The sequence below is a fragment of the Typopeltis vanoorti genome, chromosome 14 (genome assembly GCF_054136105.1).
Source record: "Typopeltis vanoorti isolate ZY-2024b chromosome 14, IOZ_Tvanoo_1.0, whole genome shotgun sequence".
NCBI lineage: Eukaryota > Metazoa > Arthropoda > Arachnida > Uropygi > Thelyphonidae > Typopeltis > Typopeltis vanoorti.
Genome location: NC_143562.1, coordinates 5396547 through 5424133, shown reverse-complemented (window position 1 = coordinate 5424133; position 27587 = coordinate 5396547). Strand labels below are relative to the sequence as shown.

Sequence of the window (27587 nt, the reverse complement as noted above, 5' to 3'; positions counted from 1 at the left end):
CAGGAATGTATAATGCTATGTGCCTGCAAGCTATCATAGTTTGGAGAGACAGGAAGAACTGTTAACATCTGTCTTGAAGAGTATAAGAAATATATGTATTATTATGGCAAGTTAGACAGACTATGCTTTGGACATCCTTTCATATAGGGGATGGAAAAAACAGTACTGCATAAAGCTGTTACAAATCTGAACGGCACTGGAGTCAGCAGCAGTGAAACACTCCCCTAATCATAGTACACATATTTTTATTAATTTATTCAAAATTTAGACAACTGTAACCTCACCCACTTTCACCAACATGGCCATGCTTGGAAGGACATTAATTTTCTTGTTTTCCATTTTGGTTTTGAATTATTACCATTGCACACTTATTTTTACTACCTCATATTTCTGATATGTGCTTTTGTGTTGAAAGATGCTGGTGTGAATCCAGAGAAATATCAGAAGACTTAATAAATTCATAATTTTATTTTGTCTAAATATGGTATTGTGAGTTAATATTGTTATAGAATGTAACATTAACCAAATTCTGTGCAATGTTAGACAACTTGCATGCTCTGCTGTTATACGATTTGTTATCTCTTGAATTAATTTTATAGCAGATGTGTAAGTTATTTAACTTGGGGATGTCAATATATCTTATACACTTTTTCTTGATATGAAGTTTCTTGCTGTAGTAAGACCTGAAACAGCTGTGTCAGTGAAATCTTATAATACGAAACAAAATAGTTTCTCCAGTTATTTCTTCCAAGTATAGTAATATATGTCAATGGAACTGTTGTAAAGGTTATCACTCTCTCTGTGATAATTATTTATTTATTTATTTTTATAGGGGATCACATAATTACCGTCAATGGGGAAAATGTCGAAAAATATCACTATTTAGATGTGGTTGATCGAATTCAGACTTCTGGACAAGAAGTGGAAATGGTTATTTCCAGAGCCACTCATAAAGAAGATGATAATAACAATGGCAGCAAGAACCAAGAAATTGAAGAGGTAGATTATATGTTGTTTTAGTTGTAAAAATCCATCTTGTTGTCATTAATTACTGTAAATTTGGAATGACGGTTCAGTATTCTTATTACTATTATTGTTTACAATTGGAGCAGGGGGAAATGATGGTTGTTTAGCCTTTCTTTTTGTGTTTTTCAGAAGCTGTTTCAAAAGCAGGCATATCAAGAAAAATTCCATTCATTATCTATCACAAAAATACAAAATTAAAACTGCTAACTGAAGCTTGCAATGTTATTCAGATAATTTGTTACAACAAGAAATTAACATCAAAACACCACACACCCTTAAGTGATTAAAATCCTAAAATTGTCCATAAAGTCACAGACCAATATGTTACTACCTAGGTCACCTAAATAAAAAGAAGCATCCTTTAAATCGTTAGCATATCTGAATGGATTTGTATTAGTGAAATACCTTATGTTAGCATATTAACAGAGGAATTTACATAAATAACTTTTATTTGCATAGAATTTTTACCTAAGTATCATAGACATTGTCAGTACAAGATCACCAAGATCGCTGAATGGCAATTAAACAGACAAAAGTAGCTAATGTAAGAACTATATATATATATATTTTTTAAATAAGCTAGGCAATTACCATATCCCCCCCCTCCTCCCCAGCGAATAACTGAAACAGTGGGTTCAATTTCCACGGTTTCAGTTATTCGCAGTCAACCCTGATCCGAAAAAAATGGAAAATTTCAGAAATAAACAATTTATAAACATCTATAAACACTACATGATTATAAACTTAATCATGTAGTGTTGTAATAGTAACTTGAACATCCCTTGGGGACACATATCAGGAAATTGATGATGATGAATATCTTTTTTGCTTTTGCCCCATCAGAAAAATCTCCACCTTTCTTGCTTCACCTAAGGACAGGCTTTCATCTCTCAGTTATCCACAGATTCCTTACTCTTGTGGGTTATCTTACTTTGGACAAACAGGAAGATCTGCTTTTATTTGGCTAGAAGAACACAAGTTTTATATTAAATACCATGAGCCTGACCAGTCTGAACTTGCAGAGCATGCTATCACTACTAAACATAGAGTTTATTGGAAGAAGACAAGAGTTCTTTATAAAAGTCATTTCCTCATAGAACTGCTTTATAAAGAAACGTGAAACTTTACTTCACTGAATTTTTGAATTTTACTGACCAATCTGGAAGGAAGCAGAGATATTTGTTATAACAATTTAAAGCAAATCATCTCCCAACCAGGATCCCTGAAAATCCTCCCCACACATCCATCACTCCAGATTTTTTCTTGACCAGTTCTCCTTCCAGGTACACTACAAAAATCACTGATCCTCTTCGTAATTCTGATCATAATCTCATTCAAGTTTCATCTCTTGTGGAACATCCTTCTTTCAGCCATTCACAACCTTGTATATTTTAGCATTACAAAAATGCCAAGTGGAAAAGTCTTTGTGACTTTAACTACTTTCCATTGTCATACTACTGTTTCTGTTCTTCAGATCCAGATGTTTGTTGTGATCTTGTTACAGAAATTAACCATGTTGGAATAGAGGTTTTCATTACTTATTCTGTTCAAACTTCCCACCCTGTTTCCAATCCACAGATTCTCAAAAAAGTGTGAGAGCAATTCAAGAATAAACTGCTTATTGGGAGTGGCTAGAGCTAAATGTAGAAAACTTACTACCCATTCCATTGGGCATAATTTTTGTCCATCTTTGCTTCCACGTGTTTGAGAATGTGTCACTCAGAGACAAGACTGACCTCCTGGCATCATTCATCCAACTCCTACATAGATGCATAATTCACATGACCTGGTCACAGAGCAGAATTACACATGATTGGAGTAGAACTCTCATAGTACCCATCTATAAAAAGAGAAATGAAATTGATTATGAGAATTACAGAAAAAAATTCCTTACTGAGTATTCCAGATAGATTTATACAAGCTTACTCAAGAAGAGAGTAGGAAAACATGTAATATCAGAGTCAGATTTTCTCTACCACAAATAGCCTAAATATCATGGGAATATAAATAAGGATCTGTAAGTTTCTTGGATCTAGAAAAGGTGTATGACACAGGACCAAGAGAAAAGTTGTTCAAAATGCAAAACTGAATAAAGAATCTGCAGAATGAGTAAGCCATTTTAGCATATTTTGGCACAATTTTTATTGAAGATGGCAATCTAAATATGGAAATAGACAACATAGCAAAGCTATGTAGCCTATACTTAAGCTGTAAGCCAGCAGTTAGAATTGAGAATGTAGAGAAAAATACACTGCTCAAAACAATTAGGGGATATTTTAGTTTCTGTCGGATACTTATAAATTTCTGCAAATAATTATAACTATTGGGTACTTTATACATGAATAAATATTTCATACTTATGGATAGGGTGTAATTGATGAGATATTGTTTAAATAATCAATATTTATTACAAATTGTGTTACATTTGTAAATTATTTTTATAAATGTAACATATTTATAAAAAATTTATATTTAAGAAAACCAAAATATCCCCTAATTGTTTTGAGCAGTATAGTTTGATCACATTATGAATATTAGTAGAATTCAAACCTGATATATTTAATTGGAGATAAGTCACCTTAGCTCTTTACTTTAAAAAGATGATGAATAAATGCTATAACAAATTTGGCATGAAAAATCAATAGTAAAAAAAAATGAAAGCTGTGAAAATAGCTGGGAATATTGAAAACTGTTAATTGCTTTTTTTTTTCATAAGAACATACAAAACAAGTAAAATTTGTCATTCACCTGTTTAGGCATACTTTTCAGTAAAGATATCAATTTGAAAATATAGTATAAGCAAAGGTGGGAATAAGTATGGTGAGAATCCAGTTGAATAAATTTATATCAAATATCAGTGTTTGAATCAGTTTTAATTCATCATCATCAAATTGCTAACATGTACCCTCGAGATTCATTTTAGAAATTAGGGATCTTACAACCATGTTGTAAATAACTATTTTAATTTCCCGATGTTTCGACCTTCATATTAAGGTCAAAACGTTGGGAAATTAACGTCCTTGTATACAAATATACAATGACAAGCTGAGTTACATTTCACACAATATGCTAAAGAGACAATGATTTGATCAACGGTTATTCCACTGGCATGACCTCTAGTGAAAATATAATATAAAAAAAAAAAAAACCCATAAAATTAATTAATTATTTAGAAACTACATCAAAGCTAAATTCTATTTAAGATAACATAAAAGAAAAAAACATTTATAGAGATAGTTTTCTTATGACGTCCTAATTTAACATGACAATTGTTATATTAGATTTAAGATTCTGGGTTATCTACAGTCCTGTTTATAGTTAGCTCTTAGGGAGAAAGGTACCATGGGTAGAATATGTGCCTTCCATATGCTTGAGATTTTTAGACCATCATTATTGTTCAGATTAAGGTGGTTGAAGAATCTCACAGGCTTCTTTAAATTTATGTTCATACCATGTTTTGGTGTGCTGTAAACAGCTGGTGCTTTTTCAGTCAATTCTATGTAAAGTGTTCACGGCGTGATCAGAAAGGCCAGCTTCACCATAGTTATTATATTTAATGTGTTGTTTATGTTCTTTTTATTTGATAGGAATTGTGCATCCTGTTTCCCCTATACATGGTATATTACAGGCAATTAGTATGGTATACTCCAGGGTGGGCCAGCAGAGGGAGTGGTCTTTGGATGAGTTGAGTAAGCTTTTTAATTTTGCAGGAGGTTTAAAGGTGGCTTTGAGGTTGTATTTCTGTAGTATTCTGTTTATTTTATCTGATGTCCCTTTAATGTAAGTAATGGTTATAGTTTTATTGTAGTCTGGTTATCTTTGTTTTTTATTGAGGTCTTGTAGAAAATTTTGTTAATAGTGTTTTGGCTGTAACCATTTTTTAGGAAAGTATTGCTGATAACTTTAAATTCGCCTTTAAGTCTTGTTCATTGGAGCAAATCTTCAAAGTCCTGTTTTTTAGAGTATTAAGGACAGTAGTTTTTGTGTTAGATGGTGGTAGGAGCTTATGTGTATATATTGGCCAGTATGTGTTGGTTTCTGGTAAAGTGAAGGAAAGACTGTCAGAAGGAAGACTTGTGACAAGTGTATCTAGAAACGGAAGTGTGTTCTACTCTTCAATCTCAATTGTGAACTGTATGTGTTTGTGTTGTTTGTTTAGGTGGCTAAGGAAAGTGTCTGGTGGCCATGGGGCCAGATCGTGAAAACATCGTCAACATACCTAAGCTAGCCAGACTTTGGGTTTTAAAGGAGAGGAACGTAGAACATGTTGCTCAAAATGTTCCATATAAAAGTTAGCAATAGGGAGGATAATGGCTTGCCCGTGACTGTGCCTTCTTTTTGTAGGTAGAAAGCATTTTGGCATACGAAATAACCAGAACGGATTACATGTGCAAAGAGCACTGTGATATCGGGAAGGAATTTGTCCTGTAAAAGAAGGACTGTGTCATTGATTGGGACATTCGTAAAGCAGGCAGAGACGTCAACTCCTTGACGTCTCTGCTACCAACTCCTTGAGTATTGAAGGTGATAATTCAGGCTGTCTATACCTTCGACTAATGGCCGGAGTGGTGTGTTTTGTTTGTGTATCTTTGGTAGACCGTAAATTCTCAGAGAACGAGCATGGTGCAGAAGTAATTTTTTGACTGTATCTTTGGACCATGTAGTAACTGATTTAAGTAGCTTCTCTGTTTTCTTTTTTATTCTATTGGTTGGGTCATGGTTAATAAGTTGATATGTATTGTTGTCCGAGACTAGCAGATTCATTTTTTCTAAATATGTGGTTCGGTTTAGAATAATGGTGGCATTGCCTTTATCGACTCTAGTTATTACGATGTCCAGATTTGATTTTAGTGATTTCACCGCTGTTAATTCATGTTTTGTTAAGTTGCTTGTTATTGTTTTCTTATAATTTACATTTAAAATGTTGGCGGATTCTAAACGTATTTTATCTGCTATGGTAGTTGGGATGAATCTTAAGACTCTTTCAATATTATACATAAAATCCAGTTTGTTCATCGATCTGGGTGCTACGGCAAAGTTTAAACCTTTACTGAGTAGCGAGATTTCATTTTTTGTTTAAGACGTGGTTGGATAGGTTGACTACATTACTTTTACCTGACGGCGATTGGTGGCTCCTGTTATTTCTTGCTTTTGGTTGGTTGTTAATGTTCACTGTGGAGAAATTCAAAAATGTCCATTGTTTTGTCGATCTTTTGTTCTGTGAATTTTGGATATGAGATTTTCTTTCTTAGTTTGAAGGATATGGTTTGCCAAGTTGTCCGTAATCTTCTCAAAGATAGCCCAAATATCTGCATTCAAGTAACTTGAAAGTTCAAATTTTAAATTTTGTACCTGGAGTATACCATATTTATTGCACCTGTAATCTACCATATATAGGGGAAACAGGACGCACAATTCCTATCAGACAAAAAGAACATAAACAACACATTAAATATAATAACTATGGTGAAGCTGGCCTTTCTGATCATGCCGTGAACACTTTACATAGAATTGACTGGAAAAGCACCAGTTGTTTACAGCAGTGCTTCCCAAACTGTTGGCCGCGGCCCCCTTGGGGGCTGTAAGTTTTGTTGAAGGGGGGGGCGTGAAATAATAAAAATTTAAAATCGTATGGATCAAATTTAAAATGTTTTAAGACTAAGTAGATTTTTTAAATCTTAAAAGAAACGTATTTAATTTTTATTATCTACCGGTCTTAATGTATGGAAGCGAAATCTGGACAATAAAACAAAAAGACAAACAAAGATTAACAACAGCAGAAATGAAGTTTATGAGAAAAACTGCAAAGTATACCCTATTTGATCACAAAAGAAACGAAGATATTATGAAAGAATTAAACCAAGAACCAGTAATTGAAAAAATTAAAAAATATAAACATAGATGGATGGAACACGTTCAAAGAATGAAAACAGAAAGATTACCAAAACAAGCCTTAAAGTACAAGCCATTAGGAAAAAGAAAACCAGGACGTCCTCTTAAACGATTCAACGATGACTTCTAAGGCCGGAACAGGCCATACTAGGCCTAAATCCTTGATACGTATGATGATGATGTATGATGATTATTTATTTTTTGTCCTTTTTTATATTTTAATGGAAAAAATTACACATTGGTGTTGGTTCACAAATTTTGCTTCTTGCATATTTCGGCGATTAATGAATATTAATAAATATATGCTTATTCATATAAGTTTCATTTCAAAGATATTGATAAGAAATACAAAAAAGATTCCAAAAGCAAAATCGCGAATATAAATTGTATTGAATATAAATGCAATAAATATTATAATAATATATGTCTATATTACGATTTTTTTTTGATGGGGGCCGTGAAATATTTTAATTTTTCCAAAGGGAGCCTTGGCATTCATTGGGAAGTTTGGGAAGCACTGGTTTACAGCACACCAAAACATGGTATGAACATAAATTTAAAGAAGCCTGTGAGATTCTTATCAATCACCTTAATCTGAACAATAATGATGGTCTAAAAATCCCAAGCATATGGAAGGCACATATTCTACCCACGGTACCTTTTCTCCCTAAGAGTTAACTATAAACAGGACTGTAGATAATCCAGAATCTTAAATCTAGTTTAACAATTGTCATGTTAAATTAGGACATCATTGTTACTGTAAGAAAACTATCTCTATACACTTAATCATGAGCTTTGGTCAGTCCTACATGACGTCTCATGTACGGCGGCTAATAAAAAATTCGAACGAATAAGGAGCTGAGATATCAACAAGTTTGATAAATTAATAAAGAACTCGGTGTTCAAACCTAAACTACAAACCAACACTGTAGTTAACCTTTCTTCAGTTATCTTGAAGCCTGAAGCACTCAACGCTCTGTTACGTGGTCACAACTTCACCATTGCTCCTAAGAAATTACCGGCTGAGGAATTAATGATCCAAATTGAACGCGGGATTCGCCACCTTCCAAACCACATCACCAACGATATCAGATTGGATGTAGCCTGTGTTCTCAAAAAAGCAAAGCCTCCAAAATCCAACTTATCCATTAGGGAATACAAGTCACTACAAGAATTGAAGAGAAACAAAGAAATAGTGATCACCAAAGCTGATAAGAGGAACGCCACTGTGGTACTCAATCTTAATGACTACACAGGTAAGCTCAAGGCTTTACTATTAGATCGATCCACTTACCTCCCTATTGAATATAATCCCACCAACTCTCAAATTAGAAAACTCCATAGGCTCCTTAAGAAGGTCACTTCTTGGCCTGTGGAGATTACCAACAGACTGAAACCTTGTAACTCTAGACCCCCCCGCATATATGGGCTCCCAAAAATACATAAAGAAAATGTGCCATTACATCCCATAGTGGATGGCATTGATTCCCCCACTTACAAACTAGCCAAGCATTTAGCCAAAGTGTTCTCACACTATACTGGCAACACACCATCACACATAAAAAAACTCAGCCCACTTCAAAGCCAGTATAGAAAACCTTACACTCTAACATAATGACATAATGGTCAGTTTTGACGTCTCCTCCTTATTCACGAATGTCCCCCCTCAAAGAAACCTTAGAGCTAATTCAAGCTAAATTTCCTCCCGATATCTCAGCCCTATTTCAGTTTACAATGAACTCAGGCTATTTCGTTTGGCAGGAAAAATTCTACAAACAGATACAGGGGACAGCCATGGGTTCACCACTTTCCCCACCCTTGGCTAACTTCTTTATGGAGACTTTTGAAGAGAAAGCCTTAAACTCAGCCCAACAAAAACCTACCATATGGCTTTGCTACGATGATGATGTGTTCGCTATTTGGCCACATGGCCAGGATTCACTCCTCTCCTTCCTAACACACTTAAACAACCAACACCCTAGAATCAAGTTCACCATGGAAAAAGAGGAAAACAATAACCTCCCCTTCCTAGACGCACTAGTCACCCGCCAACCTGATGGAACCTTGGTTTTCTCAGTTTATAGAAAACCCACCCATACAGGCAGATACATTCACCAACAATCCCATCACCCCCCCCCCCCCCCTCACAACAATATGGAGTTATTAAGACACTATTCAACAGGGCAAAAATAATCTGTTCAAATGATCAAGCCCTAACCACTGAACTAAATCACATCCGTGACACTTTCTCAGCCAATGGCTACCCCCCCCCCCCCCAAAAAAAAAAGAAAGAAAAAAAAAAGAATCTAAAAAATACTGAACCCAGTTATCCACAACCCACCATCCCCTCCCCTTCACAAAAAAGATTACTCTAAATCCATCACCATTCCCTACATCTGAGGCACCTCGGAAAAAATCAGCAAAATTTTTAAAAAAACATGACTTGACCACCTGTTACAGACCACATAGAAAATTGGCATCCCTTATCTGCTCCACTAAAGACCAACCACTTCCCCTAGACCTACCTGGTGTATACCAGGTCCTTTGCAGCTGTAAACTGTCCTACTTTGGCCAAACAGGTAGGACAGCAAATCTCAGAACACAAGGATTACATCCGATTTCACAAGTACAGCCACTCTGGGCTTGCAGACCACGCTCTGGATACTCGCCACAGAATAAGATGGAAGAAAGCCACAGTAATACACCTCAGCAAGTTCAAATATGAAAGACTATTCATGTAATTAGCCTCAGCCCTTAGGAACATGTCAAACCTCAACAAATTTGGATGCATGAGACTGCCCCAAATTTAGGAAACATTTATCAGAAGAACTTCAGCCCAAAGGCCAAGAACTACCAATATAGCCCACCACGGGGCACCATCAGGACTTTAGGAAAACGTTAGCTTCCTAGCTTCGGTTCTCATTTGCTGTTATGTAGTACTTGTGTGCACTTGTCTTTGTAATAAGTTCCCAAGAAGATAGCAACGTGACGTTTGCCGAAATATCGGAAAGTATATATTAAAGTTTATTTAATTTATATTTCTACTGTACGCTGTCAATTCCTTAATTATTAGTTATCATGTATAACCAGCATATAAGCCTCTCAACAAGAATAATTATTAGTTATCATATCTCTTTAATGTTTTTTCTCTTATGTTATCTTAAATAGAATTTAGCTTTGATGTAGTTTCTAAATAATTAATTCATTTTATCTGTTTTTTTTTTTATATATATGTTTTTCACTAGAGGTCATACCAGTAGAATAACCATTGATCTAATCATTGTCTCTTTAGCATATTGTATAAAATGTAACTCAGCTTGTTTTTGTATATTTGTATATACTCCAGATGATGACCTTAATATGAAGGTTGAAACGTCACAAAATTAAAATAGTTATTTACAACACGGTTGTAGAGTTCATCATTTCCAAAATGAATGCTGATCACCGTGCAACACTAAAATAAAGGATGTACCCTCAAGAGGTTTACAGGATATGATAGTACTACATGAAAAACTTACATCACCACTAACTTCCTATCTACAATTTCCCTCCAAATCAATCTGTTACCTGCCAAGATTGCAACATTATCAAAACTTATATTTATGTTTTCTAAGGCACTTTTTAATGCATCAATCCACTTATATCTTGGTCTTCCTCTGGGTCTTTTTCCTGCCAACCAGGCAGAAAAGATTTATTTTGCTAATCTTTCCTTATCCATTCTGTTTAAGTGGCCATACCTCCTAAGATTAGCTCTGCTAACACATTCCTGGATGCTGACAATGTCAAGTTCTTTCCAAATATCCTCATTTTTAATATGATATTGCCATTGATGTGATCTCTTCATGCCCCTAATCTTTCTCAGGACTCTAATATCTGCAGTCTCTAGTCTTTGGTCAAGTGTTTTATTTCTAACCCAGTTATCTGATCCATCAATTAAAATTGGCTTGAACACTGTGTTGTATACAGCTAATTTAGTGTTTTGATTAATTTCTCTCTTATTCTATATAAATTTATCCAGTTCTATTATTTTTATAGCTATTTTTGCCTGTTTTCGTTTAGGAGTGTCCCTTATTTTAAATACATTGGCTTGTTACTTAAGTATTGTATGAAATGTATTTAAAATAAGGGACACATCTAAACGAAAACAGGCAGAAATAGCCGTAAAAATAATAGTTTTTAAGAGGAGTAACATGGGAATTTCCTGGAAATAACACCTATATTTATTCAGTTCACTTCGTACCATACCAGCTTTGTTGAGTCTGTTGTCTATTTCCATATTTAATTTACCATCTTCACTAAAAATCATGCCTAAGTACCTGAAATGTTTTACTTGTTCTATAGGTTTTCCATTTACAATGCAGTTGATTTTTTCAATGCTTCGGCCTATTGTCTTTTGCTTGTTATTGCTGAAATTCATACCATGTCTATTACAACAGTTATTCAATTTAGTCAGGGAATTTTGCAGACTTGTACCAATTTTGTTTAGAAGTACAACATCAACCACATAATGTAAATAGCTGAGATTAACATTTCCAGTTTTGATATCAGGTTTAATACCACTTTCCTTCATAATGTGATCCATATAGATAATGTACATCCTTGTGACAGTATATTTAACGTTTAACCATCTTCCTGTGCTTCCTTCAATTCTAACTGCTGACTTACAACTCAAATAAAGACACTAAGTATTGTGTGATATAATGTCCCATTGACACCATAAAACTGCAGTGTTTTGAATAGCTTTTATCTTGATGCCTTTTCCAGAAGATCAAAACTTAAATATAGATCATTGTTATATTCCCCTTGATTTCTCAACTATTTGTCGTAAAGTGAAAATCTGATCCTGATAACCTCTATTTGTCCTGAATCTGCCTTGTTCTTCACCAACCTTCCCTTCCACAATCCTTCTCAACCATTTCTCAAGTGTACTTGCATAAATCTTACCAGGAACACTCTGTAGGGAAATACCTCTGTAATTCTCATGTTCAGTTTTATTTCCCCTTTTGTATATGTGTACTATGAGAGCTCTACTCCAATTATCTGGAATTCGTTCCTCTGTCCTGGCTTTCTGAACTATGCAGTGCAGCCACTTTAAGACATTTATACCTCCATACTTAAGCATTTCTGGTTTAATATCATCTATTCCAGTTGCCTTTCCACATTTCAGGCTTTTGATGGTTTTTTTCTACTTCAGGTTTGTATTCCTGATTTCTTGTCTGTTGAGTGTTTTTTTTTTTACCACTCTGCTGTCATCACTGCTTGTTTCATTCAGCAGTTTTTTCAGCAAGTAATTACTCCATACATCAAGGATATCTTTTCCCCAGTTTTCATGTCACCTTTATCATCTCTAATTTCTTTTACAGCACTCTTTCCTTCATTTCTGAGCTTTTTCAACAACCTCCAGAATATTTTGCCACCTACTTGATATTTATTTTCTATGTTCTTACCAGTCTTCCCATGACTTTTATTTAGCTAGTTTTACACAGTGCTTAGCTTTCTTACATTTTTCTCTGTATTATCCAAGAGCACAAGCTGACTTATTTGCCTGGAACTTTTGATATGCTTTCTTCTTCTTTTCCTTCACTGCCTTTTTAACTTGCTGTGTCCTCCATGGAGTTCTGATTTTTCTATCCTTGCAGACAACCTCACCACATGCCTCTGTGGCTGAATTTGCAATTTTTGGTTCTGTTCTCAAACTCTTTCATTTTTCTTGAATAATGTTTGTATATTTTAGTCTACAGTTCACTTCTGAGAGGTGCGCAACTTTTATTTGCTTTAAAACTTCCTTACATATTCTTCTTTTCAATATGAAATTCAATTATATCCTGCTCAAGACTAAATGGTGATCACTTCCAATTTCAAATCCTCTGTACACTTTAGTGTCCTTCACGAGTGAGAAAACATCACTATCAACAATAACATAGTGAATGAGACTTTTCTTATTACTTGTCTCTTCTCTCCATGTGAATTTGTGCACATTTTTATGTTGGAACATGGTGTTAGTAATAACCAGTCCATATCCTGATCAGAATTCCAGTAAGCATTTACCATTAGTTTTGTGCTTTTCTTTTTTGTGTGCTTTTATTATTACTTTTGGGCTGAATATAACATATTATATTTATTGCTCAGTAAGATCTCACCAGTTTTTATCTGTTTTTTTTTTTTTTAGTCATCCCTATATGTCAATCTGTCACTTATCCAATTCCTCAGCTACCTCCATTTCTTTGCCACTTAGTCTTCTTATGTTGATAATACCGATCTTAAACTCTGGTGATGTTGAGTGGGGGAGTATTTCAGGATTTATTCCAGTAGCTGATTTTTTGCTGTTTACCCTGGTTCCCTGGTGAAAACAATGGAGGCCTTGTTGAACCAGGTGATCTCCCAGCTATCATGAAATTCTGTTATGTTGCACTATCATTTTATATTGTGGTTTAAGTCAATAAGAATACAATTTGGTCGGCTATATCCCAAATTGCTAGTCTATCCTCATTCATTCAGTATCCAGGTAGGTACCTAACAGGTTGTTCCACGAGAGGTTAGAATTGGACATTAGGTCAGAAGCCCTGGTCCATTCTCCACATTCCTTTAAAGGGTGTGTGGAAGGCTCTTCTCAGTTATAGAGTTTTGACCCTTAAGCACTTCCAGTTTTACATTCTTTGATCTGAAAGTTGGGTTAGAATAAAACAGTTGATCAAAGACTAGAGACCACAGATATGATACTTGTAAGAAAAATTATAGTGAATAAATGGCATCAATGGAAAAATCATATTAAAAATGAAGATAATTAGGCAGGAACTTGATGTTGTTAATATGCAGGGCTTTGTGAACAGAGCTAATCTGAGATGGTATGATCACTTAAATAAAATAGGAGAGGAAAGTTTGCATAGCAGGCAGTCAATTCCTGAATGTCTGGAAAAAAGACCCATAGGTGGGGCTTTTTCCTGATATAGGTGGATTGATGCAATTAGTCATGCCTAACAACTAGTAGATTAATTTGAAAGGTAATTATTGATAAGATGCTACTAATAATGGAAATTTAATCAGTACTATCATTATATCATTTATACACTTAAGGATAAATAATCAGAAACATGATCTGTGTGTGTATGTGTATATATATATATATATATATATATGTGTGTGTGTGTGTGTATATATGTATTATTTCATTTTTTATTTACAGCCAGTTTTCATGAAAGTAAAGACATGGATCACTGATAAAGAGAATTCTATCTCATCCCATGACACAGAAAATTTTGTTTCCCCTACAAGTGAAGAAAATTCAGGTTTGTATATTCACTTGTAAACCAAGTAAATCATCCATGCAAAAGTGACATATCCATTTCCACTAGCAGACTTCAGTGGAAATGGAGTTATTGTCATTATAACCTGTCTATAAGTCTAAATAGTTCAAATGTTTAGCATCGCTGATTAAAATTTATTTTAGAGAGAATATTGACCAAAAATGCTTTTTGATACAGTTGACTATTGGCTATTGAAGAGGATCATATTTATAGAAATTCAGTTAGTCAAAAGATTTTTTTTTTCTATTTAGTACTGAACTTAATAACAGAGCTGAAAATAGTATGAAATTGAAAATACTTAAAATGACTAAATATTAAGTGGAATTTAGTTGGTTTGGTTGCAAAGGGTAGTAATTAGTTTTCATTTGCAAAGTGGATGAGATTAGGAAGTGTCTGCATAGATTTAACACATTGTTAGCTCTTATAGCTAGAAATTCTGAGCAATGTATTATTTCTGGGGACTTTTTTGATTTCATTATTTTAATTGTATGGCAAATAATCGTATTTCAGTTGTAAAATTTTTGTTGATGTAAGTAATCAGGTATATGGAGATATTAGTCATTGATATGTTCAATTAAACATAATTTCAAAAAGTGGAATATCAGATACACTATTCATTCTTTGAAATTTTTAATTTACCTAAAGGCTTTTCCATATAACTGTGTTGGTGGAGGGGACCTCACAGTGATGATATGGCCTATTTTTATTCCTATTCTTCTTGCTCTATGCTTTTCTTCCCATATTCTTCACTCTACTTTTCCTGGGTCTTTTTTGCTGTCTCACTGGGATTCAATGCCTTGCTGCTTTATTTGCTGTACGTTGTGACCCTTGAACATCCAGAAAGTGGGATCTTAGTGGTTTTGCACTACTTTGGCCTCTGCCTCAGCAGTCCTAGATGGCTCAGCCAGGATTAATCAACAAGTGGACTTGTCTACAATGGTCAATGCTGTTGTAGTAGTCCTTCCCCATGGTTTTGAGACAGGGCCTAATGATTGCTGTGGTGCTCATGTGGTATCTACGGTAGCCCTGGCATTCTACTCCCAAGGACAGTCATTACATACCAGAGATAATAATGTTGGAGGTTTAATGGATTTTTTACAACACTCAGAAAGGATTAAAAAGAAATTTATTACTTCCTATATTTCGTCCTAGTCACTAGGACATCTACGGGGATTACAAAAATAACTAATGTAACATAACTCAAATATCATACAATACTAAGCCCAACCACGTGGATGACACTCAAGTCCTATCTAGGTGGAGCACCCTCTAAGGGCGGTTGTAGGTGGCCTGGAATATAAAGTAGGATCTCTGGTGATGAGTGTTTCCCAAATTTTCGGAAGCTTAATGCAACCGTATTTATTAAGATTTGGTTGATTTCTAAGTGCTGCTGCTGCTTCTAAGAATAGTCTCTCTTTCTTGAATTTGCTGTGAGGAGCATGGTGGTTTTCTTCCATGATACTCTGTGGGTGGTGTCCAAGACATGGTCAGCCAAGCCTGAATGACCATAGTTGTGTTTACAGATGTAAGACTTGTGTTCCTCTAGGCAGATGGATGCTGATCTGCCTGTCTGTCCAAAGTACGCCAACTTACAGGAACAGGGTACTTTGTAAACTCCAGGCAGGGAGAGGGGAGGGAGATGATCTTTTGTAGAATGGATAAGGGTAGTAAGTTTGCGGTGGGGTTTATATGCTGTGTGTAGGTTGTACTTTTTTAGAATCTTGGCTATTTTTTCAGATGTGTCACGGATGTAGGGATGGTGATGGCATTTTTAAATTCTTGTTGACGAGAAGGACCGGGAATGGGAGAGGAACTAATTATTTTTTTGATACTGTGATCGCTGTAGCTATTGGAGAGGAAAGTGTTGTGTATGTAGTTAAGCTCAGTAGTGAGGGCGGTTCCACTGGAACAAAGATTGTGGGCTCTCTTGGTAAGAATTTTAATAATGCCATATTGTTGAGATGGGTGGTGGTGTGAGAGTTTGTGAATGTATCTGCCTGTGTGTGTGGGTTTTCTGTATACTGAAATACTGTATTCTGTATTCTAAAAAAGTACAACCTACACACAGCATATAAACCCCACTGCAAACTTACTACCCTTATCCATTCTACTAAAGATCAGCTCCCTCCTCTCTCTCTCTGCCTGGAGTTTACAAAGTACCCTGTTCCTGTAAGTTGGCATACTTTGGACAGACAGGCAAATCAGCATCCATCCGCCTAGAGGAACACAAGTCTTACATCTGTAAACACAACTATGGTCATTCAGGCTTGGCTGACCATGTCTTGGACACCACCCACAGAGTATCATGGAAGAAAACCACCATGCTCCATCACAGCAAATTCAAGAAAGAGAGACTATTCTTAGAAGCAGCAGCAGCTCTTAGAATTCAACCAAATCTTAATAAATATGGTTGTATTAAGCTTCCGAAAATTTGGGAAACACTCATCACCAGAGATCCTACTTTATATTCCAGGTCACCTACAACCGTTCTTAGAGGGCGCTCCACCTAGATAGGACTTTAGTGTCACCCACGTGGTTGGGCTTAGTATTGTATGATATTTGTGTTATGTTACATTAGTTATTTTTGTAATCCCCGTAGATGTTCTAGTGACTAGGACGAAATATAGGAAGTATTAAATTTCTTTTTAATCCTTTCTGAGTGTTGTAAAAAATCCATTAAACCTCCAACATTATGTCTTCACAGCACTTAAGCCTCTATACACGAATACATACCAGAGAGTGGGAATGGAATCCATGTGCAGCTATGTGGTGCTCTGGCAATCAACAAACTTCATCCTGAGAAATGAATAATTTTTCGTACTATTCTTTATCAGTGTCGTCAACAAGCCCTTGGTTTCTCAACCAAGTTCAGAAACCATCAGAGACAGCAATACCAACTTCTTAATATTGTAGTCAACTGGCAAGAGCCTGTAGCTCAGTGGTTGTGGCCTTTGCATGCCATATTGCTTGACCACATGAAGAAGACTTGCTTTCAAATCTAGTCGGCGAATAGGAAGTTTTTCCTAAGCCTTTTTTTGACCAGTTCCCGAGTTAGTCGTTCTCTGGCACAGGCAAGCAGGTTTTTTCTCCCAGAAACTCGGGGTTTTTTTGTCCCGTAAACTCAAGAAAATTGACTGGAGAACCCACATTATTTCAGACATTAAATATATTGTGTTAGGGACCATGAGAATCTGGCACTTTTTGAGCCCTCTCTCTTCACTGTGCCGCTTAATTAGTGATAGCTTTGGGCCAGCTATCTCTGATTGAGTACCAGTGGAGATTGAACTGCCCACTCAGTCTCGAAAAGTTAGATAGGGCTAAAATGGCCTCATCTACTCCCTATACAGGAATAAAAATGTGTTAGCTTAGCTGACTGGCAAGCATGCACTTGGAAAAATATCACTCTACACCCAGAATGATTTAGAAGAGTTGGTAGGATCTCCAAAATCAGTCAAGAATCTCCATTCAGGCAACATTCTTCTTATTGAAGCAGCAGCAGCTCAATCTGAAAAATAACTTTGTAATTTTGTAATCTATTGGGGAATACCACTCATTATAACCTACCCATATAAAACTTAAAATTTTTATAGAAGCATAATATCAAAGTGGGACATCTTTGATATACTGGACAAAGAGATCTGCTTAAAAATGAAAGGCCAAGGAGTGACAGCCACAAGAAGGATACTCATACGCAGGATTATCTGGTTCTCACTAGGAATATCATTCTTATTTTCAAACACCTAAACCACTAACATCTCTGAAAGCAGGCTTAAATTGCCAGTTAAGCTCTACATCCTGAACCCTTTGAACTACTTTAAATATCAAAAGTATGGTCATTCCCAAACTGTCTGTCATGGCTCTCTGATCTGTGCCTAATCATCATTATCAAATTCCTGGCATGTACCCTTAAAGGGTGTATAGGGTATTATGATAGTACTGTATAAAAAATTTACAGAATTACTAACATCCTATCAACAATTTTCTTCATATTAATCTATTATCTGTCATGACTCCAACATTATCAGATCTTATATTTCTATCTTCTAAGGCACTTTTTACTGTATCAATTCCACCTATATTGTGGTCTTCCTCTAGGTCTTTTTCCTGCGGCAGAGAACACTTATTTTGCTAATCTTTCCTCTCCCATTCTGTTGTAGTCTCCATACCACTTGAGATTAGAAAGTTTATTTTTCACTTGGTTAGACTATAATAAATTTAGTTTAATCCTTTATCCAAGTGTGAGCAAACAAAGTTTGCACCTGAAAATATCCTCAGGGCTGGGGTAAGGTAGTACAACACCTGGAAACTCGTAGCAAAGGTGGACCAAGCTAACATCACTCCTATCTCAGTATCTCCCATAATGCAAAACACATCTCCTTGTGAATATGTATAATGTTATGCATCAAGGGAAGGGCCACTACCCAGACTAGTTCCGACCTTTATTGAGGTCCCTTCAGTGGGAGCCAGGCCCAGAATATCTCCCCAGAAGTGGAGATACCAGGCAGAAGCAATGGCGAGGTCATCTTTATCTATAGGAGTTGCCAAAAGGTGTGCCACCTTTTTATTAAATTACTCTGGATTTAGAGAAAGATGTCGAAAGTTTATTTTTCACTTGGTTAGACTATAATAAATTTAGTTTAATCCTTTATCCAAATGTGAGAAAACAAAGTTTGCACCTGAAAATATCTTCAGGACTGGGGTAAGGTAGTACAACACCGGGAAACTCGTAGCAAAGGTGGACCAAGCTAACATTATAGTCTAACCAAGTGAAAAATAAACTTTCAACATCTTTCTCTAAATCTAGAGTAATTTAATAAAAAGGTGGCACACCTTTTGGCAACTCCTATAGATAAAGATGACCTTGCCATTGCTTCTGCCTGGTATCTCCACTTCTGGGCCTGGCTCCCACTGAAGAGACCTCAATAAAGGTCAAAACTAGTCTGGGTAGTGGCCCTTCCCTTAATGCATAACATTATACATATTCGCAAGATGTTTTGCATTATGGGAGATACTGAGATAGGAGTGATGTTAGTTTGGTCCACCTTTGCTATGAGTTTTGTGGTGTTGTACTACCTTACCCCAGTCCTGAAGATATTTTCAGGGGCAAACTTTGTTTGCTCATACTTGGATAAAGGATTAAACTAAATTTATTACCACTTGAGATTAGTTTTTAATATGATATTGCCATTGATGCCATCTGTTTATGCCCCTAATCTTTCTCAGGGCTCTCATATCTATGGTTTCTAGTCTTTGGTCAAGTGTTTTTTTTCTAACCCAATTCTCAGATCCATAAATTAAAATTTGTTTTAACACTCTCTTGTATACAGCTAATTTAGTGTTTTTACTAATTTCTCTCTTATTCCATATAAATTTATTCAATTGACTTCCTACCATGCTGGCTTTGTTGATTCTGTTGTCTATTTCCATATTTAATTTATCGTTGTTACTAAAAATTGTGCCTAAGTAACTGAAATGTTTTACTTGTTCTATAGGTTCTCCATTCACAATGCAGTTGATATTTTCAATGTTTCTGCCTATTTTCATTGTCAGAATGGGAGAGGAAAGATTAGCAAAACAAGTGATCTCTGTTATTGCTGATTTCATACCAAATTCATTACAACAGTTAGGATTTTTCCACTACAATGCAGATACTGCTTGTTTCATTTAGCAGTTTTTGAAAGTAATTTTCTCCAGATATCTAAGAATATCTTTATCTACAGTTTTCATGTCACCTTTATCCTCTCTAATTCGTTATGGCACTCTTTTCCTTCATTTTTGAGCCTTTTCAACACCCTCCAGATTATTTTACCAACTTCCTGATATTTATTTCCTATGTTCTTACCAAAGTCTTCTCATGACTTTAGTTTAACTAGTTTTATACAATGTTTTCTTTGTTACATTTTTCTTTGTATTCTCTAAAAGCACAAGCTGACTTACTTGCCAGGAACTTTTGAAATGTTTTTTTTTTTCTTGTCTCTGAGTTCCTCTTGAACTTCTTGAGTCCACCATGGCGTTCTGATTTTTCTATACTTACAGACAATCTCACCACATGGTTTGGTTCCTGTTCTCAAACTTTTTAATTTTTTTCTTGAATAATGTTTGTGTATTTTAGTCTACAGTTCACATCTGAGAGCTGTTCAACTTTTATTCTCTTTAAAACTTTCTTACATGGTCTTCTCTTCAATATAAAATTCAGTTTTTTCTTGCTCAAGACTAAATGGTGATCACCACTTCCAATTTCAAATTCTCTGTATACTTTAGTTTCCTGCACCAGTGAGAAAACATCACTATCAACAATAACATAGTGAATGAGACTTTTCTTATTGCTTGCTTCTTCTCTCCATGTGAATTTGTTTACATTCTTATGTTGGAACATGGTGTTAGTAATAACCAGTCCATGTCCTGAGCAGAAATCCAGCAAGCATTTACCATTATTATTATTAGTTTTCTGCTTTTCTCCAAATTTTCCCAAAACATTTCTGTATGTCTGGTAATCATTTTTTCTCTGCTGTTTAGATCTCCAAAGACCAAGTTTTCCTTTTTATTGTGCCACTTCCTGCTCCAGGACCATAAGCACAAATAAGTCTCATTTTCCAGTTCCCCATTCTGATATCTGCACACATCACTCTACTTGATAGTGCCTGCCATTGTAGAAGATTAGCCTCATATAAGATCAATGGAAGGATGGGGGGGGGGAGATTCAAAAAAATAAAAACTGAGCAGAACATTTCCTGTCAGATGATGAGGAATCAGTATATCACAAATGTAGCAACATCTGGTGATAATTCCCTCTCTGCCAAGAAGACAGTAGTAAAGAAAGTGTTAGTAGAGACCTTAACATGTATGTCGGTCTCAGCCACTCTCAATTGCAACATCCCCTGAACAGTATGATTTGTTTGCTGTCCCTTTAAATCATATAAAAGAGAAAAATCAATGTAGGCTCTCTCCTGAGGGCATGTTGAAAATGGTCTCGCTCACAAGAATCCACTAATTAATGGAATGTGTACCACAGAGAACCAAAACATACCTCCAGAATCAATAATAGATGGCTTGGATACCTCCATTTCCCCCCACTACCCACACACATCATGACCATAACGTGATGCACGCACACACGCATGCGCGCGCACACACACACACACACACACACACGGAGATAAAACAATATATTTAGTTCCCTAAGGCAGGAACAGATTAAGGCCAGCAGATGATGTAAGCATAGCCCAATAATGGTGTCACTATGCAAGGGTGTCACTATTGACAGTTGGTTTACTATCAAGACTGTTGCTTCAACATTTGTAGTAGAGATATCAAGAGAATTTACAGTCAAAGCGAGATTAACAGTGAGACTTGTCCCTCTTGAACCAGCCTGTGACACCTTAACATCATCATCATGATATTCTGACCTTGAAGTGGACCAAGTGTTAGTGGTAAGCATGGAGCTTTTGTTCAAATTTAATCTTGTTGGATACAGTACAAGTAGCTTTTGATGATGGTGATTGGTTTTGATTTGGAAGATCGTGTTGTATAACTTGTGTGAAAAAATTAGTCACTTTCCAGTCTTGGGCACTAAATCCACACCCTGTTGTTGTTTCTTTTTTTGCCAGTTCTCTCTTTTGTGCACCATTTTGAAAATACAGAAGCAAATTAAACCTTCAAACTTTTAAACTTTAAACATTCACCATACCAAAGAAACTTTTATTTTAATAATTCAGATTAAAGTCGAACAATTACAAAAAAGTTCGACTTAGGTTGAATTTTTTGTAATTGTAGGACAAAGAGTTGAAAGTTAAGGGAATGATAGATGGGGGGGGGAACTCTGTGGTGTCCCCCTACCCTTGGTGCCCTAAGCGCATGCTTATTTTTCTTAATGTTTAATCCAGTGCTGCCTGGAGGAGTCCAATTTGACAATGTTTTGGAGATTTTTCCTTATGAACAAATGATGGACACTGGACATCCACAATTCTCCAAAAGAAAAATATCCAAGGTCAGTGAAAACGAGGTCCCAGAACATCAGAAGCCAGTGACATCATCAAAAATAAATAATGAAAACATTTCTACAGTGGAATTGTTGTGGATTCCATCAAGATGGTAAAGTCGTCATTAAGACATTCTTGCAGAAGTATAAACCAATATGCTTTTGCCTGCAGGGAACATGCCTGAAGCATAGTGACAATCTGGAATTATGAAATGTAGCTGCTGTTCATATGGACAGGCCAAGGGCTGGACCTACCCATTGAAGTAGTAGGGAATAGACCTGCCCTAGGAGGAGTTACCTTCCTCATGGACAACCATATCTCCTTCAGTCAAGTCCCTTAATAAATGTAGATGTGGTTGCCATCTGACCTTACTCATTTTTTTGTAGATATCTCTCAGGATGACATTGATTTCATGTTGCAGTTAGCATCTCCTTTACTTTTCAAGGTGGATTTAAATAGATACTATATGATCAACAACAATTATCTCTTCTTGAATACAAGAAAAACAAAACCTATGTCTACCCGACATAACATCATGTCCAGATAAGATGTTTCTATGTTTTGGCAGAAATCTTTTTATCTCCTGGAGTTCCTGGCTTAAACAGAAAAGTTTATTATCAGAAAAATTGAAGACAACAGAACACATTCTGTTGTACACAGCTACTGTACCTGTCGAACAGAATTTTCTGTGAGAATGTTTTTCTGGATAGCTGGAAAAATGCAATCATTATTGTCTTTCTAAGCCAAAAAATGATTCGAAATTTCCAACAAACTATCAACCAATTGCTCTGACTGGCAGCTTGTGCATGATTCTGGAAAAAAATCCAACTCTCACCTTTTATGGTTTTTTTTTTTTCTTACCAGAACACAAATTGGTGGTTTCCACAAATATCATTCAACAACTGATTGCTAGCCTAGTTGGCTGAGTGGTTAGCCTATCTGCTCTCAAGCCAAGAGGTTGCAGGTTCGAATACTGCCAAGGACATGGACGTTTGTGATTGTCCCACGAACCAATTATCATATATGCTGCTGTGACCTGTGTCCTGGTGCAGTATGACCTTTGATGTCTTTGCACCATAAAAAAAAAAAAAAAAAAAAAGACTGATTATCTAGTCTGATCAGAAACATCTATTCGAGATGCTTTCCTGAAACGCTAGCACTTGACATTAGTTTTTCTTTCATATGGAAAAAGCATAATGCTTGAGATTTGGAGTATTGAAAGATCTACACAACTTTGGTCTCAGAGGAATTCCCTCTCTTTATCAAGAACTTTTTATCCAACTGAATTTCCCAAGTCTGAGTGGGAACCACTCTCTTCTGACTATACACTAAAGAGATGGGATTACCCCAAGGTTCAGTTTGAAATATCAAGGTTAACTGAATAACAAAAAACTTCCTCCAACTGTATGCAATGCCCTCTATGTAGATGACTTTACCATCTTCTGTCATTTATGTAATATAAGAGCATAAAAAGACAGTGGCAGTAAACCATTGACCATCTTTCAAAATGAGTGCTTGCAAATATGTTCAAATTTTTCCAGCAGAAGACAGTTTGCATGTGCATTTTTGTCACAGACATGGTCCATCTCAATCCACTCAGAGTAGAATAAACTTTAATCCCAATTGCACAATTAGTAAAGTTCTTGGGACTCATATTTGACAAGAAACTCAGCTTCCTCCCTCACACATGCCACTTGTGAGATAAGTGCCTTAAAGAAGTGAACATTCTTTGCAATGTTTTATCTTTTGGGATGCTGACAAATGTTCTTTTCTGTAATTTTACCATATACACTGATTAGACCAAAACTATGGGTCCCAAGTCTATGCTTCTGTCAGAGAGAGAGTACCTTACACTGGTTGGACCCTGTCCACATAAGAATTGCAACTGGAACATTTCAAACTTCTCTGATCCCTAGTCTATACATTGAGGCAAATGAACCACCCTCTACTACATGCTATTAAAATAAAATTCTTGCAAGATCATCTCCATATGACCAACTATTTTTTGCCCATAATAGAATCTATACAACACATATCAGACTGCTATACAACCTATTGGTTTGTGAATAAAAGCACTCTTAGATATTAGGGTAGACAATGTTGCACAGATGCTATCAAATATACTACTGCTGCTGTGGCATTTATACATACCACCGTGCAGTTTTTCCCCCCTGCAGGTTACCTAAATATTCCACCCCTCTTTAACTACCAATAGCTTTTGCAAGTATATAGAATAAAATATCTGATCTTTTGCCTGTCTACACAACTAGTTCAAAATCATAGGCTCTAGTGGGATCTTCTGCTATTTTCCCAGATGACATCATATGTGCTAAAAATGTGACACTCGCTAGAATGTAACAATTTCATTGCCGAGCTATATGCTATAGAGCTTGCCTTGTACTACATAAGATTTGCAAAGCTCCCTACAGACACTGGGGGGGGGGGGGCTGTAGAAACATCTGAGGTTCTCTTGTATCCAATATATCCTCTCTCAGTTATGGAAGCTACATTTAGACATGTGCTTCTGTTGGATCCCAAGCCATATTGAGATTAAGGGAAATGAGGCTGCAGATGTTGCAGCTAGGTCAGCTCATTTCTCAAACTTTTACCAGCTGCCTATCCCTTAACACTGCAGACAGGCATATCATTGGACAGAAACTTTTATCCCAGTGACAATCATCTTGGAATTGAGAGACCAACAACAAACTCTATCAGATTATGCCTGAAATTAAGTTGTGGCAGTCCAGTCTACACAGGAACCATAAAAAAGAAGTTGTTCTTGAACACTTCATCCTATTGAGGGTGATGACATGTCTTTATGTGAGTTCTGTGATATTGGACTAACATCGTTCACATTTTAATCTGCTGCCTTCATTTCATCAATGAGCATAGTCACTATTTTAGTCATATTCATAATCTGTCTGAGCACTATGCACTCAGGCAGATTTTACTAGATTCATCAAGTGTTTTTTATTCATTTTTAAATATTTACAGAGTATTGATATTTATCACTTATGCAGACTATGTGCATATTGTGTATATTAGTTTTATTAATAACTTAGTGTATATGAGTTTTTAACTCCTGATTCACACAATATGTACATAGTCTGCATAAATATCAATGCTTCTTATACACCGATTTTTATACCTGTTTTTGCTATTGTTTTTATGTGTTTAGTATGCATTTATTACCTTGTGTACTGCTGTGATATGTATTGGCACAGTTTGTCCTTGAACCATTAAACCCAATTCAAACCCAAAGGCCCAAGTGCCACTTTTGTATAGAATGTAGTTTTGGGCAGGTTTAGATGTATGCTTGTTATTGAGGTTCAATCAGAAAGATTCAGATCTGATACTTAAAAATAAGCATGAGATCTGGATATCTTTAAGTAGAGATGTACATCACTTGTGTTTATGCCAAATGTTGGTGAAGTTTATATGGAAATAACTTCGGGATAACATTTTTTGCAGTCATGACCATAGAATCACATGGCCCAAGAATGATCACTATTAGATTAAAAGGTAAAGAAAAAAATGTTCACTTTACAATAATTCAAATCTACGCCCCTGACCAGTCACATGAAGATGAAGAAATCGATACCTTCTATGATAAGTTGCAAGATCTAATGGACAAGACCAATAAGAAAGATATATTAATAGTGATGGGTGATTTTAATGCCAAAATTGGGAAGTTTACCCCAGGCATGGAGGATGTGATGGGCAGGTTCGGAGTTGATAACAGAAATGAAAGAGGAGAAAGAATATTAGAATTTTGTAAAGCAAACAATCTATTTATCTGTAATACCCTTTTTTTCCATAGACCTTCCCACAAATATACATGGACCTCACCAGATGGTACAATAAAGAACTTTATTGATTACATTCTAATCAAACACAATTGGAAATCATCAGTGCAGAATGTTAGAACTTTAAAAACTCCAGTCTTTGACACTGACCATGAACTGTTTGCAGCAAAAATTAAACTAAAATTCAAGTATTGTAAATCACGAGCTCCTATCAACAAAGTGGACCTGTCAAAACTGAAAGAGAAATCTATGCAAGATAACTATCAGACACTAATAGGAAATGAGTTCAGAAAATTTTCCTATGACAGTAGAAAATACATCGAATCAAGGTAAAAAAAAATTGTTACAAGTACTGCAAGAAACATACTTGGTACAACATCAAGACCAAATCATGAATGGATAACCCCTGAAATTCTAAATACTTTAGAAGAAAAAAGAACAGCAAAGCATATATTAAATATAAAAAATACAGAAGAAAATAAATAACATTATAAGAATCTTAAAAACAAAATTGATAAAATGTGCACATCTGCCAGAAATAACTGGTTGGAGGAAAAAGCAGAACTGTGCGAAGAAGCTAATAAAAGAAATGATAATAAAACGGTATACAAAATTATCAAAGAATTAACTAAGATCTATAAAGATAAACCATTAACAATGAAAGATAAAAACAATCTAGAAACTGGGTCAATACAAAATATTAAAATAATTTGGAAGGACTACTATCAAACATTATTTCAAAAAGAACAGGAGGAGGAAAGTATAACAGAAAAGATGATATATGAAAAGGCACCACCCATAACTCCAGCAGAAATTATAAATGCAATAAACCAAATGAAACTTTCAAAAGCTATGGGTAAAGATGAAATATCTATAGAACTTTGGAAATATGGTGGCAATGAAGCTATTAATTTCTTAATGAATTTATTTAATCAAATTCTTTATACTGGAGTAATCCCAACTGACTGGAAAACAGAAATTATTATACCAATTCACAAAAAAGGAGACAAAAGAATATGTGAAAATTATAGACCCATAACACTCTTAAGCCATAGTTATAAACTATTCATTCGAATTATACAAAAGAGAACACAGGTGCTTACAGAAAACATCATAGAGGAAAACCAAGCAGGATTCAGGCCACATAGATCCACCATAGACCATATCTTCACCATTAATAATATAGTAGAAAAATATTGGGAATACAACCTGCCCATATACTGTTGTTTTATAGATTTTAAGCAAGCCTTTGATTCAGTTAATAGAAACATATTGATCACTATCCTAAAAAACATAAAAGTGGATTCAGATATTTTAACATTTATTACAAATTATATTATGGAGACACCAAAGCTTTTGTTAAAATGAACAACATTAAAACCGAGGATTTCAGAGTCGAGAAATGTGTAATGCAGGGATGCCCTCTCTCACCTCAACTCTTTATCATCTTCCTAGAAGGTCTGTAAAACCATAGCTGATGAACCAGGTGTAAAAATCAATGGTACCAACATTAATCACATAAAATACGCAGATGATATCATTATTTTAGCAGATTTTAAACCACAGCTAGAAAAAACTGT

The 27587-nt window shown here is 35.5% G+C and overlaps 1 protein-coding gene across 1 annotated transcript in view; it reads left to right on the top strand.

Annotated features, from left to right (window-relative positions):
• LOC150099138 (tyrosine-protein phosphatase non-receptor type 13-like) overlaps positions 1–27587 on the top strand; it is a 470034-nt gene that overhangs the window by 309707 nt on the left and 132740 nt on the right. The window contains exons 21-22 of the mRNA XM_090403679.1: positions 833–999; positions 14102–14204. Coding sequence (XP_090259805.1) covers positions 833–999; positions 14102–14204 — 270 coding nt within the window. The remainder of the gene's footprint in view (positions 1–832; positions 1000–14101; positions 14205–27587) is intronic.